This window comes from Podarcis muralis, chromosome 1 (genome assembly GCF_964188315.1).
Source record: "Podarcis muralis chromosome 1, rPodMur119.hap1.1, whole genome shotgun sequence".
NCBI lineage: Eukaryota > Metazoa > Chordata > Lepidosauria > Squamata > Lacertidae > Podarcis > Podarcis muralis.
In genome coordinates, this window is record NC_135655.1 from 65,697,374 (window position 1) to 65,714,708 (window position 17,335).

At 41.2% G+C, this 17,335-nt stretch overlaps 1 protein-coding gene across 1 annotated transcript in view; it reads left to right on the plus strand.

The window, feature by feature from the left end:
• SPON1 (spondin 1) overlaps positions 1-17,335 on the plus strand; it is a 262,295-nt gene that overhangs the window by 48,915 nt on the left and 196,045 nt on the right. The window contains exon 3 of the mRNA XM_028730502.2: positions 3,890-4,023. Within this exon, the coding sequence (XP_028586335.1) occupies positions 3,890-4,023 (134 nt within the window). The remainder of the gene's footprint in view (positions 1-3,889; positions 4,024-17,335) is intronic.

The following is a 17,335-nucleotide window of genomic DNA, read 5'->3' on the forward strand; positions in this document are numbered from 1 at the left end:
ATTCCTTGTATATAAAATTACGCCTTGAATATACAATTAATAACATTTTCCATAATGCTTGGGCAATCAGATGCTCTGTTAAATAAGAATGCTGGATACATTTATGTGTAGTTACAAAGGAAATAGACAGTGATTATGGGTAATCAAAATCTGAATTACCATACTTTACATAATGAGACTATGTATTAAATAAGTATGGGCATCTAAAGCAGATACAGAACTACCACAGAATTCATAAAACTACATTAGGTACATAATAATTTGAAATGCTTTTAGTGTTACCTTGCCTGAATATGTGTTTCTCTTTGACATGTAATACTGTATAGGGTCTCTCTCTCTCCTCTCTCTCTCTCTCTCTCTCTCTCTCTCTCTGTGTGTCTCTTCATTAATATCTGAGTTTTAAAAGTCAGTACAAGTTGTGAACTTTTTTGTTTTTTAAAAAAAGATATTTATTAAAGTTTCCAAAGTATTACAAAAAGAAAAAAAGAAAAAGTGAAAATACAAAATAAAAACAGTTAAAAACAATTCAATTTTTCCGTATCTTATCTTTCATTTGCTTGTTTCCCAGACCTCCTCACACCTCCCTTTTTTTGTATTCCAGTTCAATTTATTGGTTCAGCAAATCCTTTCCCTCTTTGTTTTTATCCTAATCTTTAATCTTAATATATTATAATTTTAGATTATCACCTGTTAACAATCCATTTTTGCACATTCCTTTATAACATTACTGCTAAAAACCACTTAGCTTCAATCCAACATCATTCTAACATTCAAAGTTGTGAACTTTTTTTTGAATCTAAAGTCACAGTTCTGTAAGTGGACTCTGTCATTCACAAATCCCCTTTCAGCAAGAGGGAGAAAAAGCAAAACAAACAATTTCTTGTAAGAATCAGTATGGAATCTCAACCTTCTTCAAAGCACTCTAAAATAAATTTTGAGTGGACAAGCATCTGTCCATTAAGCAAAACATTGACTCTGTTTCAAACTTTCATAATCCAGCATTGCATCTTAAAATAACTTGAGAAAATGCGTAAAGAAAACATTTCCCCCCCCTCTGGGAGGCAGTGAGCACTGAGAGGCAGGAACTCATCATCCCAGTCCTTTTTATACAGAACACAAAGGGCAAAAGAAAATGGGATGAAGCTACCAGGAATGTATTTCCTTTCAGTCAAGTGATATTTAAGAGGCATAAAGTTAGTGTATGAGACTGCACAGGAGCCTTTTAAAAATGTTCTGGGGGTCATTCCATTAATTTGAACATGTGGCCTTTTTGTTCCTGCAAGCACTTCAATGTAAACCATGAGATTTTCTGAAAGAAATTTGCCATGCAGAGACTGAGTATGTGTTTCTACATCAGCCAAAATAGATGGTTTATTGGTCTCTTGGGCTGTCTTATTCTTCCTGAAGAGTAAATCTGTGAAGCTCAAAACTACATCTGTGCCCATCAACATAAAGAAAAATTATCCGTTTTATTTGCAATCCAAGGCAGCTGTTCTGTACAGAAATACATGCATACGCACACACACCATGGCTGTTGTTGGCAACAAGTGTCTTTCACCATCCCTCATCATTGTTCACGTCCATTATACATATATAGTGGTACCTCGGTTTAAAAGCAGTCCTGTTTACGAACAATTTGGTTTATGAACTCCACAATTTCACTTTCATAACACAGCTAGCTCCAAATGGCCAGGGATGGGGTTATCTGAAGAATGACCTTTTGCAGCATGGCCTTGACTGGCAGTCGGTTCCCCATGTAGCCCCATCATCAGAGATTAGGTTCTTAACCTGTGGGACCCCAGATATTGTTGGACTACAAATCCCATCATCCCTAGCTAGCAAAGCCAGAGCTCAGAGATGATGGGAGTTGTAGTCCAACAACATCTGAGGACCCACAGGCTGAGAATTGCTGGATTAGGGAGAGGAAGGGCCTTCTCAGAGGTGGCATCCAAAATATGGCCCTCCATCCCTAAGCGCAAGGGTGCCATAGATTTGACACCTCCATTGCTATATTTTCGGTGATGTGCAGGATCCAACCTGTTCTCTTGGGCTTTTCTACAGTGTTTCCTTTTCATTTTTTCAGGATGTGCTTCTATTTTGCTTCTATCTTTGTTGTATTGCTCTTGCTCATCTGATATTCATTGCTTTTAAGTTGCTTCTTGCTGTATTATTCTTGCTGTCTTTATTGTAAAATAAACATAAAATGGTTTGATTGATGTTGATTGTTAGTCACCTTGAAATCCATGTCCAACAGTGGGATATAAATATTAGAACCAATAGGCAAATAAAGATAAGTGCATTTCAGACAGCACAGGTGTATTGAAGAAACGTATAGAAACTACTTTCTATAGTCCCAGAGTTTCAGAAGCTGAAAATCTCTGTTAGATCTTGTATTCATGGTGAATGTAAGCTGACCTGTTCCTTTGGCTCAAGGTGAGCTAGCCTGGCATTCTTTTTCTTCACTTCTCCCTCTTGTTTTCCCTCCATTCAGCCTTAAGAATGAAGGAGGATTTATACACCTTGACCCAGACACTGATATCTGGAAGCCAAGGGTGCCAAGACGGATGATAATATGATTTATATCATATTGGTGCTATTATAAGACCTTGAATTTAGTAGAATTTTATGGTGCAGTTTGATGAAACATTACTCCTCTGCCATGCTACTATTCTTGCCACATAATAGCGGAAGCAATAGATGCTTTATTATTTTCTTCCTGTAATTATCAAGGTGAACTTAGCCTTAAATCAATTGCACATTAAAGACCAGCTTTTCTGTACCTACTATTTATATAGGTGGTGATTGTCCCCCCCCCCCTTCTCCTTACTTGGTTTTATTTTCTCTTCTTTTGCCTAGCACAGCTGGTATTTGGAAATCACCTGTGATGTAAACAAAACAACTATCCTGTCTAAATCAACATATAGGAGAAAATAAACCTAGTTCTATTTATTATTTGTGTTTCACATAAATGTATACTTGCATAAATGTAGAAAACTATTTTTTGTCCTATTTCCCCCCAAATTTGCAGTAGATTTTAGGTATTTTCCACTGAAGTATCACTGGTATAAAAAGGGGAGTGGGTCACTTTGATTTGATTCTTTCTCAGTTGGGATGGGGAGTTACCCAAAGGCTGGCCATGGATCAGAAAGAGGACATCATTCTAAAATCCTGGGAATCCCCAAAGTCAGGCCCTACATGGTGGCCTCAGGAGGTGGAATGCTACTTGTGCCTTTGCATTCACAGAACAGATTTCATTCCAGTGAACATGCCCACTGATAGCTGTGTTCTACTTCTACTGTTGGAGTGGTATGCCTCTAAAATACAAGTTGCTGGAAATTGCAGGTGGGGAAACTGCTGCTGCCCTCCAGGTCTGTTTGTGGGCTTCCCATGGACATTTGGTTGGCCAGCGTGTGAGCAAGATGCTGGAATAGATGTGACTTTGGCATGATCCAGTGGGCTCTTCTTAGGTTCTTAAGAGGAAGGGAATTTTTTTTCTGATTTCTCTGCTCCTTGCAGGTCCCACTTTTTGTCTTCTTCTATCAGCAGATGTGGTCACTGGATCAAAACCATCATGTGAGCACAGTGACATCACTTGGATTCCACCCAGGGTTAACATAGCTCATTTAATTTATGTCAAGGCCTAGAGTCTTTGCAGAGTTCCCCAACCCACATGCTGGATTTTCTGTGGCCCTCCTGAATTTAAAAGAAAACCAACTCCTGGAATTTCAAGGGATGAGGTTATACCAAGATTTTTTTAGTGGCTAATATGGCCCATTCCTAATCATTATATCATATATACATATGGTGTAATTTTGTATAGCATCCAGTCTTTGCAGACACTATGATATGGATGATTGTAATGAAATATATTTTTGTTATGTTTCTTTAGATTATAGATGAAGAAGAGACACAGTTCATGAGTAATTGTCCTGTGGCTGTTACTGAGAGTACACCGAGAAGAAGGACCCGCATTCAGGTCTTTTGGACGGCGCCTCCTTTGGGCACGGGCTGTGTGATTTTGAAGTAAGTCTGTTTATGGTTCAAACATTTTGTTGAAACCTTGCTGAATATAGCGTACTTTATTAAGTTGTGGTGCTTTTTCATGTCTCATGCATATGTGTCAACAGCATGGCGGTGTGTGCAAATGTGTGTGTGTATGTGTATAACATCAGATTTGTCTTTTATTTCTTAAATTATGTATTTTGGGTCATTGCCACTCAAGGTAGCTGGCACACCCTGAAAACACAATACAGATTCAAATGACCAAGATTTTTAAACCCGCTGAAGAGTTTGCAGCATGGATGAAATTGCTTGTTCTTAGTGCAACCTGTTTTGTGATGTGCATCTTGGCAGCATGTATTCCAGTTGTTACCAAATGGCTGGGGCTCTCTTGTATCTGTCATGCACTCCCATAACATAACTAGGCTAAATGTTACACCCATAACAGGGATAAGCACCATCAGCCCCAAACATATCACTTAGTTGAACTAAGTGAGTTGGAGCCATAACATATTGGACTTTCCTGTCTACTCTTCACACCATTGGTAGTTGTCCATAGGAACAGAGAGACTCACTTCATGAAAGCCCCGACTCATGCAAGGGGTTCTAGGTAAGAGAAAATTACCACAGGAAGGTCAATTGCTAGGGTGAGTTTATCGTTGAACCAGGCCTGCTTGCCAGTCAGCAGTATGGGAGACTTCCCTTGCAAGACTCTCATGGTACTGGTCATGTTTAGGAAAGTCTCTTCCCTTTACTTCCCCTGGCAACTGGATGGCATGATCAGAGACCAGACTACCAATTGTGAGCAGATCTTCAATGATGGACAAGAGGTGGTTCACAAAGCATTTACAGATCTTGAAAAAAAGATAGGTAGGGACGGGGGAATGGACAACCACAGATAATATCAGCTATTTATTGTGTAATTAGTTACTTTACATATTGTAAGCTATAGCTCTTCCTTGGGAGCAGAATAAAATTTAGGAAGGGGGAGACAGTCCCAAAACTGACATTGTGTTCCCTATTCCAGGCAGAGGGATGTTTTCTCACTAATAATAGTCAACACTGGTGGCATTCACCCACATAACATCTCAGGTGGATGCCATCCATGATCAGTGATTTATCAGAGTTAATGTTGTTCTTGCCTTGGTGGATGATGGTTAAGGAGGCAAGAACTTCACCACAACCCCATGTTCATATGACACACTAAACCAAACCTTGGCTTAGTTGTCATGGAGCCCTGATCTAAAAGCAATGGGTTGGCGGGGGGAGCAAAGTGAGTGTAAGCTGCTTTCTGGGAACCAGCACACTCGTGTGGTCTTGGTAAGCTATAGTTTGGGTTACCATAACATGAAAAACAGACCAGTGTCTCTGGCTCCCCCTCCCTATCCTCTGCAATTTTCAATGGTTATGTGAAAGGCCCTAAACTGTTCAACTGATTTGCAGTGAGGTTTCCACAAAGTGTCATTTTAAAGGCAATGGCCTGGAGGCAATATATCATTTCCTTTATTTTATTTATTATTTATATCCTGCCCTTCACCACTTTGATAATCCCAGGGTGGGTAACAACAATTTTAAAAGCTATTAACAAAATTAAAACACTCTGCAATAAAAGCCCAATATAAAACAGCAGCCAACAGCTCTGATCAAAGCCTTATACCATCAAAATGCAGCAGTAAATTTCAAAACCTCCACCAACAAATAACAGCAGCATCATGTGCTTATAGAAAGCTGCATGAGCTTTATATTCTGGACATACACATGGGTTATCAATTGCTCTTAAGGGAGAAGACAGAAGGGTCACAGTCTGTAATACCACTGGTGTATGTGGGGAGAGACTTAGTTTAGTCTCCGTGATGTTGGTCACCAATGCCTGAGGCAGTGCCTCTTTGTTTTCACACATTTTTGGATATCCACAGGCAGCCCACAGAATGACTGACATAGCCGGCTTTTCCAATCAATTTCCACACATGTAAAATGGATGAGCATTGCATTGTCTTGAAAAGCCAGTGCTTGCATGCCAACATTTCAGCTGCACAAGATCGCTGGCTGCACCACTTTTAACATCTTCAGCACTAATTGCGCATTATTTTTTCCTGGTGTGATGGTCAGAATATATATATGTTGGTGGTTAGATGTGCAAATAATTGGAGGCACCAGCTGGGAGAAGTGCATTCACTGCAGAAATGGAAACCCTTTTTACGTACATAGTGCAAGGGCTTCTCCAGACTTCCTACAGAGTGGGGGAAATTCATAGAATCATAGAATTGTAGAGTTGGGGAAGTGCCTCATTGCCCTGGACTTTGGCTGATATTTTTATGTTTAATTTTGAAGGCTGTTTTGCAGATTCTTCTGATATGCTAATATTTTGCTTTATGATTTGGTTGAGTTGTGAAATGATTTCTGTTTTATAACTTCTTTTTTATAAATAGTTAGCCACTTTGAATTTATTTCAAATAAATAAATTGCATTCGAAACCACTTCCTCTTAAGAAATCTCAAATTTCTTTCTTCTTCTTCTTCTTTTTTTTTTGCTTCCCTCAAAATTCCCCAGGCCCAGTTTAGACTTGCTGCAAAACAATCAAAAAGGCATTATGGATCTGTTATTACACATGCATAGCTTCCCTTTTAAACTAGGTCCACTGTGCAATGTTAGCACACCAGCACAAACATCCACTCTGGCTATGGATCCCTGTTGTTCTAGCCTATGAAGCAACCCAGTTTCAGCTAGATATGCTGGGTACATAGAACACAGCACAAATACGTAGCTCGGTAGTCTCTGGCATTTCCAGGTAGGCTGGGAAATCCTAAAATCCTGGAGTTGGCAGTCTTGAAATAGATGGACTGATGGTCTGATGCTCTGACTTGGTGTAAGGCACTTACTTAAATTCCTCATATTGTTCTTGCAGAAGCCTAGTGGCACATTAAAATTGGCCAGTCACCTGAAGAAAAGTCTGCAGATTTGCTTTGAAATTCAATTCACGCTAATTGTTGATATTTATTTCTCATCAGTTGTCTACAGAGTTCCACAAAAGCTAGAATCACAATACTGGGAGGAGTTTCTTACGGTGGGGCAGGTTGGCAACGTCGTAATCTTTCGACATCCTGTGTAAAACAAATGTGAAGAAACTGCCCCATAAAATTTAAAAATTTGAGTCAAAAGAGAACTGGATGAGTTTTTTTGAGTATAAGTCAAAAGACTGAAGCCTGTCGAACGGAAGCAGCTTCCTTCATTGTGACTTGTTAGTGAGAATGATTAGCAGTATAATACAGTGCTAAACTGTTGTGCGGGGGCAGCGCAGTACATAGCAATTATCATTTTTGCTTTTGGCACAAACTTAACACCATGTACATTTTTCCCCCTACCAGGATGTAAAGCTTTGTGCACATCTAAATTATAGAGTTTACAGAAAGCCCTCCCCTCCCCCTTCCACTCTCCTGTAGCCTCCGCCCACCCACATAAATGCATACAAATGTTGGACACCATTTTCTCAGCTATTGTCACATCTGTGAAAGCTACAATGCTACCATGAAAAACCCGAAGCGCTCAAAACGCCCCACCCACAATCCTGCTATGAAAGCAGTTGTTTCTGAAAGGCGTAGGGTGGAATTCTGCTACCTTAAGCACTCAACAAGCATTGGCACTATTAGCCGTTTTTATTTCGGAGGCCTTGCATATCTCAGAAAGTACATGACCATTCAGGGTGTATGTCCTGTTCAAAGGACACATTGCTGTTGGGAATGTGTTCATTCTCCATCTCCTTTTTGGGAGACAGTCCTCCTTACAGGTAGGGAAGCTGAAAGCAATGATAGGCCAGAAAAAGGTAAGAACGTAGAAATCTGCCTTATGCCAAGTCACAATATTCATCTATTGAGCTCAGCAAAGACATCACCTTGCTGACAAGGTCCATATAGTTGAAGCTATGGTTTCCCCAGTAGTGATGTATGGAAGTGAGAGTTGGACCATAAAGAAGGCTGATCGCCGAAGAACTGATGCTTTTGAATTATGGTGCTGGAGGAGACTCTTGAAAGTCCCATGGACTGCAAGAAGATCCAACCTATCCATTCTTAAGGAAATCAGCCCTGAGTGCTCACTGGAAGGACAGATTCTGAAACTGAGGCTCCAATACTTTGGCCACCTCGTGAGAAGAGAAGCCTCCCTGGAAAAAAACCCTGATGTTGGGAAAGATTGAGGGTTCAAGGAGAAGGGGACAACAGAGGACGAGATGGTTGGACAGTGTTCTCAAAGCTACGAACATGAGTTTGACCAAGCTGCGGGAGGCAGTGGAAGACAGGAGTGCCTGGTGTGCTCTGGTCCATGGGGTCATGAAGAGTCGGACACGACTAAACAACAACCTTCTATACTGATGATTAGCACCTGTCCAAGGCTTCAGACAGGCGTGTGTTTCCCAGCCCTGCCTGCAGATGCTAGGAACTGAACCTGGGATCTTCTGCATGCAAAGGAGATGTTGTACCCTCAGCTATGGAAACAACTCACATCAACCCTGAGTGCTCCTATCCCCAGTGAAATTCTTCTACTGAAACTTAGAAGTTATTTGAAAACTGAATGTTAGCTTCAGGCTGAAAGAAAGGCAAGATTATGTGAGCATTACAATAAGCCAAATTTGCAGAATGGTTGGAAACTTTGCAACTGTTCACTTTCCTTCTCCTATTTGTATCTGTTGAGTCCTGACTGTCCATGAAATATGTGACCTGGGTTGCATTTGTTGTTTGGCTAGCAGCAACACTGTCAAATAACTTCATCACAATATGATTTTTGTGTGTGGACGGGGGGAGCTTCTTGTGGTAGAAACTGTGTTCAAGCAGAACTGGCAAGGGAAATGTTTTATTCTTTTTAAGACAAAGCGTGGAATTTGTTATTTTTAAGCATAAATCATTCCCCTTATGGTTTATTCATATGGTTCTTTTTCGATGTGAGCAGCCACTAGAGGGTTTGAGCAACTTGAAAAGGACATAAAGTCTGCCAAATTAGAGATTTGGCAGATTTAGAACATAATTTACATGTTGTTGTTGTTTTTTTAAAAAACCATTTGTTTGGAAAATTGTACAGCTGGAAAACTGGCTTTGGTGTTAGCATAACATAATCAGACATTAGGAGTTAGTACCTTGAAGATTTTTGGAGCCCCTGTTTTGTGAGTTTGAATTGTGGACCCCAAAGATTATATTTCATTCTGAAGCTTCCTTTTACCTGAAGGGTCTATGGATGTGAAAAGCACATCTTCTGGAGTTCTAAGGATCTCTGACATTTTTAATGTAAGAGATTCTATATATTCCTTTCTTTTGATTTGGGCTAGTTTACATCTCAAGGATCACTTTTTTACTAGCTACCACATTTTGAAAATAATTTTATCCAGCATCCCCCCCCCATAGAATCTATGCAGTAGTTTACATAGACAAGATCTTTTTCCATCTGACATGTGGAGATTTTAACCAAATCACTGTCAGTTTGCATTTCTTAGTGCAGAAAGCATTGATCTGATGTGTAGAAATCTTTCCTTTTCTAATTAATTCAAGTGGGTTCTGGAAGCTTCACTGTGTGAAAGAAACAAGCAGAAGGTTCATGATGTTTGGGTTATTCCTTCAGAGAAGCTGATTACAGCTGGCTTAAACTGGTTCTGCTATCTCTTCTGTCAAAGTCATACTAAGGATAAAAGTACAGTAAGGCCAGAAGGAGCCTGGGTTTCACTTTCTCTTTCTATCTCTTTTTCCTTCTGGTGTGGTGTTCTGTACATAGTATGCTATAGTGTTAAGGTTTAGACTAATTGTAAGTTATTGTGAGTATAAGCTAAGTCTGCTGCAACTGGATTTATTATGGACAGTGCTAATCCTGAATGTATTGGATTTGTGACCATTTGCCTTCAGTAGCAGCAAAGCTCTGCTGGACGAAATTTAATTGCATCTGTTCTGTTTTTCGGGAATCCTGCAACGTGTTTAAGTTTTTACTCTAACTATACATTGGAATCTACTCTGGATCAATATTGAGTAGAATTCCATGACAAGCACTTCACAGGTGCAGCATTCCATAACCCAGAACTGATAGGTATGATGTTGAAGGTAGGGCTGGCCTGCTCATTAACCTTGCTGAGGCTGTCCCCTCAGAAGGCAGGACAGCTGGAAGGGGCAACAGAACTGGAAAGAAAGGAGAATCCTCATGCACCTTTGCCACTCCTCAAAGGTGAGGATAGGAGCTGCTGCTGCTGCCATCCCAGTCACCCCCTGGGGAGGGAATGGTCCCCCTCCTGCTGCCTTTTCCTCTCTGGCCTCCTTGTTTCTCTCTCATCACTTCAGCTTGCTGGGGCTTCCCCTTGAGTCATCTCAGGTGGCAGCAGAGGCAGCACCATTTTCTGTTTTGCCTCAAGTGGTAAATGGTATTGGGCCAGCCCTGTTGAGGGGATAGAAAGTAAACTGATGCCATTAGGTTTCCCCACCCCTGATCTAACGATTTTGCAGATACCCTTTATGCTCCTTAATAATCCTGTTAAAAAACTGCTGATATCCGTGTTCTATTCTCTGGTATAATGTGTGCATTTCAGCCACTTCTGAAACATGGCAGATACTTCATAGAATCATAGAAGTGTTAGAGTTGAAAGAGACCCCGAGGGTCACCGAGTCCAACACTCTGCAATGCAGGAATCTCAGCTAAAGCATCCATGACAGATGGCCATCCAACCACTGCTTTAAAAATCTCCAAGGAAGGAGAATCCACCATCTCCCAAGTGTGTCCATTAATCACAATTCTGTCATCTGCAGCATTAGCTACCCCTCCCAGTTTGGTGTCATCTGCAAATTGAATGGGCATCCAAGTTGTTTATAAAGACACGGAACAACAATGGGCCCAGGACAGAGCCTTGTGGCATTCCAATGGTCACTTTATTCCAGCTTGATGAAGAACCATTTGTGAACACTCTTTGGGTTCGGTCAGTCAAATCCACATAAGAGTTGCCTCGTCGAATCCACATTTTACCAGCTTCTCTGCAAGAAGATTATGGGGGATTTTGTCTAAAGCCTTACTGAAGTTCAGTCTCACAAGTGTCAGTCACATAAATATATCCCAAGATGGACCTCCTCCTATCCCTAAATCCTGTGCTTCATTATAGTGACATCTGTGTAATTATGATTTCACATGCAAGTTGCTGTAATTTTGGAACACAGCTGTTCAGAATCTCTGCACCAAAAAATAAACCTAGCTGCCAACAACACTAAGAGTCATCTCATTCAAATTCTAGCTGTTTATACTACTGTTCCCACTGATAAATTACCATAAATTATGTGTGTGGAAGAGAAGACAATTACTGTATGATAAAGTACACACATCAAGTATATTGAAATCAGCGACAGGGGTTGTTCATCTCTGGAGGAAAGTTACTAATGATTTAAGTTGGAAAATGTTATTTCAAGGAACTGGGATGTTAAAGTTTTTATGACATCTGTTTCCAGTTTTGCAACATACATAATATGATTCAGTTGTTTATATTATACAGATTATGTACAATATTATACAGCTTTAATTAGATACATTTAAAACACCAAAATATCCATGTATGTTGAGGAAGAATAACCTGAGAAATTTATCACAAACAGTGGGGATGTCACCCTACTTTTCTTTCATTTGTGATTTATTGTTACATGTTTGCAGTCCGTCCGTCCTGAGTTAATTTAACAGATTTTAACTGTTTAGACAGGGATGATATGAGTCTAATTGATTGAATTAGTGCTGTGGGAAAACCTGTCTCCAATTTGTGAACAGTTTGCTTCCATTTTTCTGCCTCATTTCAAAGCACTTTAGAATTTCTTTAGATGTTCATTGGGGTGCAGGTTTGAGCTCACGTATCACTGTATGGTGACTGAGGGTGGTGTGGTGTTTCTTTTCATTATTATTTTTTCTCCAGCCCTCTGAAGCCTCCTCAGCTGCCTGTGCTTCATGATATGAAAAAGTCCCGTGAAGGAGTCAGCTCATGATGTCTCTCCCTGGCCTTTAAGTGAAATGCTAGAGGAGGTTGGGTCCTGAGCGCCTGAGTTTGGCATGCTTGCTGGTTTTGTTTTTAAGGGAAGTTCTTCTGTTTACCCTTCTTTTAAGGGAAAAACAAAATCCACACTCTTGGCATCCACCTAATGATTTTCAAAGGTGAAAACACTTTGCTTTTTAAAAACATCAAGCAACAGCTATTGGGCACATAATAGGCAGCCTTTCCACATTTCTGTGCATTTAGAGTAAAGCCCAGCCGAAGACATGGTGGGGTTTTCAGCTAGTACAGTGACCCAGGAGGCCTGAAGCATGCAAACTGCCAAGTACAGAACTGTAGAATGAAAGAAAAGATTCTCACAAACAGTGCTTTTTTTCTGGGGACACTCAAGCGGACGCAGTACCGCGACCTTTTTTTCTAGAAGAAAAGCACTGGTTAAAAGTGTGGCTGTTACTGTAACAACTTCACAATGAGTATCGGCACCTTTCTTTTCTAGAAGGAAAGCACTGCTCACAAACGCCCCCCAGCTAGCTTGAAAGTAAGGTAAGCACAACAAGAAAAAAATGGCCTTTCATTAATTAATATTTTACCAAAATATTTTACCTGCCCTTCAGTAATTTTCAAATTTGCAATGTACTTTCCTCCCATTAACCGATGGGAGGAATGGTTGGGGGGAAAATGAAGAAGAAATATTTGGCATGGGACTAGGCTGCATACCCATGCATTGTAAGAATTTACTGTAGAGTATCACTTTTGGTGTATTAACCATAGGGTTAATGGATAACTGTAACTTGTTTCTCATCCTGGGGCATATCATTGAATAGAATGAATCACATGAGGTCAGTTTCTTTACTTTCAATAAGGCCATCATTGACTGGGTAGGGAGCAAGGATACAAGCAACATGCTGTTCAGAAGTCACATGGTGAGTTCTACTACATGATGTGGCTGGCTGGGGTGTGTGTGCGCGCATCACCACAGAGATGCCAAGCCCCATGGATTGGCATATAAACCAGCTGTTAGGGGCATATCCCAAGAGGTGGACAATTACCGTATATACTCGAGTATAAACCGACTTTTTCAGCACATTTTTTATGCTGAAGAAGCCCCCCTCGGCTTATACTCGAGTGAGCGTCCTTTCGGGCTGCTCCTTCCTCCTCCTCCGCCTTTGCCGCTGTCAGCGGCGGACGAATGAGCAGACCGAAAGCAGCCCTTTTGGGCTGCTTGTTCTTCCTCAGCTGCTGCCGCCACCACCAGGTTTGTGGTGTGGTGAACTGGCTTATACTCGAGTCAATAAGTTTTCCCAGTTTTTTTGTGGTAAAATTAGGTGCCTTGGCTTATATTCAGGTTGGCTTATACTTGAGTATATACGGTATACTTGCCTGGGTCTTGAAATATCCAGAAGAAGGAAAATAACAGGGAATAAATGTGAAAGAATAAGATAATTTCCCTGAATTATGAAATACTAAGATCTGATTTATAAACTCAATCCCATTGAAGGGTGTCTTAAATTGATTTTAATGGAAACAAGCTTTGGCCTTTAAAGATCTGTCCTTTCTGATCCATTATCGAATGAATCCTTCACTCCTCTGCATTGCAAGCAGTGAAAAGGCAAAGGCCGAGAGGGCTCCATCATTTCCTAGTTATTTGCTGTTTGTAAATGAAAATCATGGTTAATTTAGGAGCCTGACAGCTGTGGAACATTTGCCATTCCACCACAGCTGTCAGTGGCATTGTGATTTGTTTTACAAACAGATGTTTAATTCGACTTCAGTGTGGTTGTCAGGCTTCCTCCGCTTCCTTCGCCTTTATTTAAAGGAAAATAATGAGAGGAAGGAGAAAGTGAAATAAAGGGGATGTTCATTGGTTTGTGTCTTTCCAAAGCATAAATCTGGGCAATTAATAATGACATCAGAAATGTTTTTGGCTGCAGAAGGATTGAACCTAATAGTTTTGGAAAAAACCCACAATCACCAGTTGAATCCAACCTGACTCATTATTGCAAAATGGATGTTTACAAAATGTTTTCTAGTTCTGCGGACAGCTGAAGGGAAAGCACAGAAGGAATATTTTTTCAACACATGCAAAATCTAAATCAATGTTAACAATATTTGGATTTTGTGTGGAGGGATCAATATTACTTACGAACCTTAAACACCAGTAACCATGTAACCCATGATGCAATTGCCTAACAAGTAACAATTTAATATGGAACATTTTTTTTAATGCTAATAATAATGGTGATTAGTTATCATAGCACTTATAGTACTTTTCAGTGTGCAGAATGGCTCGCAGATTTTACTCCACTGCAACGAGTGATGTATGTGGTGGAAATGCTTGTGTATTTCAAGGGATGGGAGTACATCTTTCTGTCCTGTGCACACATACCAATGATATTGGAAAATTCCAAAAAAAAAAGGAAAAGGAGGCAGACATTTCTGCAGTTCATGTATTTGTCTTTGATTAGGATCATGTGGGATCTCTGTCACTGTGAGCCGCAAAATGTCAAGGTGGAGGACAGCTTTGCCTCCTCAGAGAAATGAGGCCTCTTTTGAATAATAATAATAATAATCCTACTTGTCCAACACGCTGCGGATGTCTGCCCGGCGCGAGGGGTGTTCTGCTTCAGGGCGCCTCTTGCGCCAGGCAGCAGGCTGCTATCCGCAGCGTAGGGAGCCCTGCGGGAACTCCCGCAGGGCTCCCCACGCTGCGGATGTCTGTCCGGTGTGCGGGGCGCTCTGCTTCAGGGCGCCCCGCGCACCGGGCGACAGGCTGCTATCCACAGCGTGGGGAGCCCTACGGGGAACTCTCGCAGGGCTCCAACACGCTGCGGATGTCTGTCTGGCGTGCGGGGTGCTCTGCTTCAGGGACCTCCCGCAGGGCTGCCTAGGCTGCAGATGTGTTCCCGAAGCGGCGGGCGCTCTGCTTTCAGCGCGCCCGCCGCTCCAGGAAGCAGGCTGCTATCCGCAGCCTAGACAGCCCTGCGGGACCTCCCGCAAGGCTGCCTAGGCTGCGGATGTGTTCCTGAAGCCTGGAGAGCGAGAGGTGTCAGTGCGCACCGACCCCTCTTGCTCTCCAAGCTTCTGCGAAACCCTGCATTCGCCCCATAGGACGCACCCTGATTTCCCCTTCATTTTTGGAGGGGAAAAAGTGCGTCCTATGGGGCGAAAAATACGGTAATACATAGAAAACACAGAACCATTTTTTAATTCTATTTTTGCTTGCAATTCCATTGGCTGAGTTGATCTACACAGCTCCATCTATGTTCACATCTCACTGTACTCAGTTATCAAAAGTGATCAAACCTATACCAAGAAACAGAAAGATCTGCAAGCACCACCACTTTCCTAAACGCCTCTGTTTCTCAAGAGCAAAGCAGCTGATGGTAGATGTTTTCTGCTCAATAACCAGCTCTTTCCAAAGCTATAACTATTGGAATTCAGCTACTTGAAGTTGCCCACAATGTGAGCAACTTGATGAAGAAATGAAATGAGTGTGTTTATTTCCATGTGTGTCTCAGCCGCATTTCTCAATAAAACCATGCAGACAGAATTAAAGTACCGGTATTACTACTGTCTAATCCATTTCCGCTGTAAAAGCTTGACCACATTTTGATATACACAGTTCAGTCCAGTTCAGAACTGAACCAGATCTATCTGAAATGCAGTTATAGACCAGGGGACTGGTGTAGTTGAGCCAACTCATCATACACAAGGACAGAAGAATAAAGATGATTGGTTTTCACATTGGTATTTTGTGGTGGCCAACAGTGACATCCAACAGTGTCATTGTAACTGCATAACAGGGTTTCTACTAGATCTCATTCCTCCTGCAACTCCCCAGGTGCCCATAAAATCTGCTCCATTAAGTTGGAGTACCTCTGGGGTAGATTTTGGTGGTGTGCAAGTATTTCAAGAGGAAGTAGCGGAAGACCCATTGCACCCACTGGTATGACAAGATATAATACATTTCACATTATGAGATCATTAGTATGGTGGAAATATGTCTAATTAGTTTGATTGCATAAAAACAAAAACAATAGGAAAGGAAAATGTATTCTATAACACAAAATATAAACAGCAATCAGATCAAAAGCCAAAGCTTCAGCTTTCAAGTGCTTTGTGGAACAGTAAGGATTACTTGTCTCTGAAAAGAGGTAAGAGGAACCAACATTCTCAGAGGGAGGGGAAATCATGATTCAGGGGCCAGCACAGAAAAAGCCCTACTCATAATTGACTACAATCTGTAAATGAAATACTGGCTGACCACAAAGCCTCATCGTAGTTTATAAAGAGCAAGACTCAGGACTCAGACTGCATGGAACAGGTCTAAACCAGCACATTAAATTATATCCAGAAAGCAAGCCATAGCCAATGATGTTTCAAGATAGGCAATACATGCCATCGACAAATGGGCAGCTGCATTCTTGAGCCGGTTGCGCTACATAAAGCATATTGCAACAATTCATCCTGGTAGTCAGTCATCATAACAGAAGCTAGAAATCTATATTCCAAAAGTGGGTACATCTGGCACACCAGCTGACGTAGTTAAAAAAAAAAAGTGCCTCTTGGATATCCAGGACCAATGCTGTTTGAAGGCTCAAAACAGCAAACCTGATCCTTAATTGGCGTATGACCCCCTCCTCAGCCAGAACATATATTATTCTAGCTAGCCAATCCTCTGAGTCTCTCAGCATTATAATCTCTATTTTCCCCCAATCCATTGTGAAACATCCTGCTCATGCAAATTGCTTGCTCAAGCAACATCAAGGTAAAACTCGCTTCATGCAAAATGTTGCAAAAAGAATTGAATTTGTCTGGAGTGAAAATAATGATGAACTCTAGAAGACCAGTTAAGTACAGTATATTGACAAGGAGGACAAGTGGCTGTTGCAGCAACAATCCTTTTACAGTCTGACTCCTTGTTTACCAAAAATGTCTGTCTGTCTTGCACTTTAATGAAAAGTGTGTGAATTTGTGTAGATGTGGAAAAAAGAGGCTAGCAACAGTTTCACACAAGCTGTCTGCTGAATGAAGCAGATTTCATAGAATCATAGAATCATAGAGTTGGAAGAGACCACAAGGGCCATCGAGTCCAACCCCCTGCCAAGCAGGAAACACCATCAGAGCACTCCTGACATATGGTTGTCAAGCCTCTGCTTAAAGACCTCCAAAGAAGGAGACTCCACCACACTCCTTGGCAGCAAATTCCACTGTCGAACAGCTCTTACTGTCAGGAAGTTCTTCCTAATATTTAGGTGGAATCTTCTTTCTTGTAGTTTGGATCCATTGCTCCGTGTCCGCTTCTCTGGAGCAGCAGAAAACAACCTTTCTCCCTCCTCTATGTGACATCCTTTT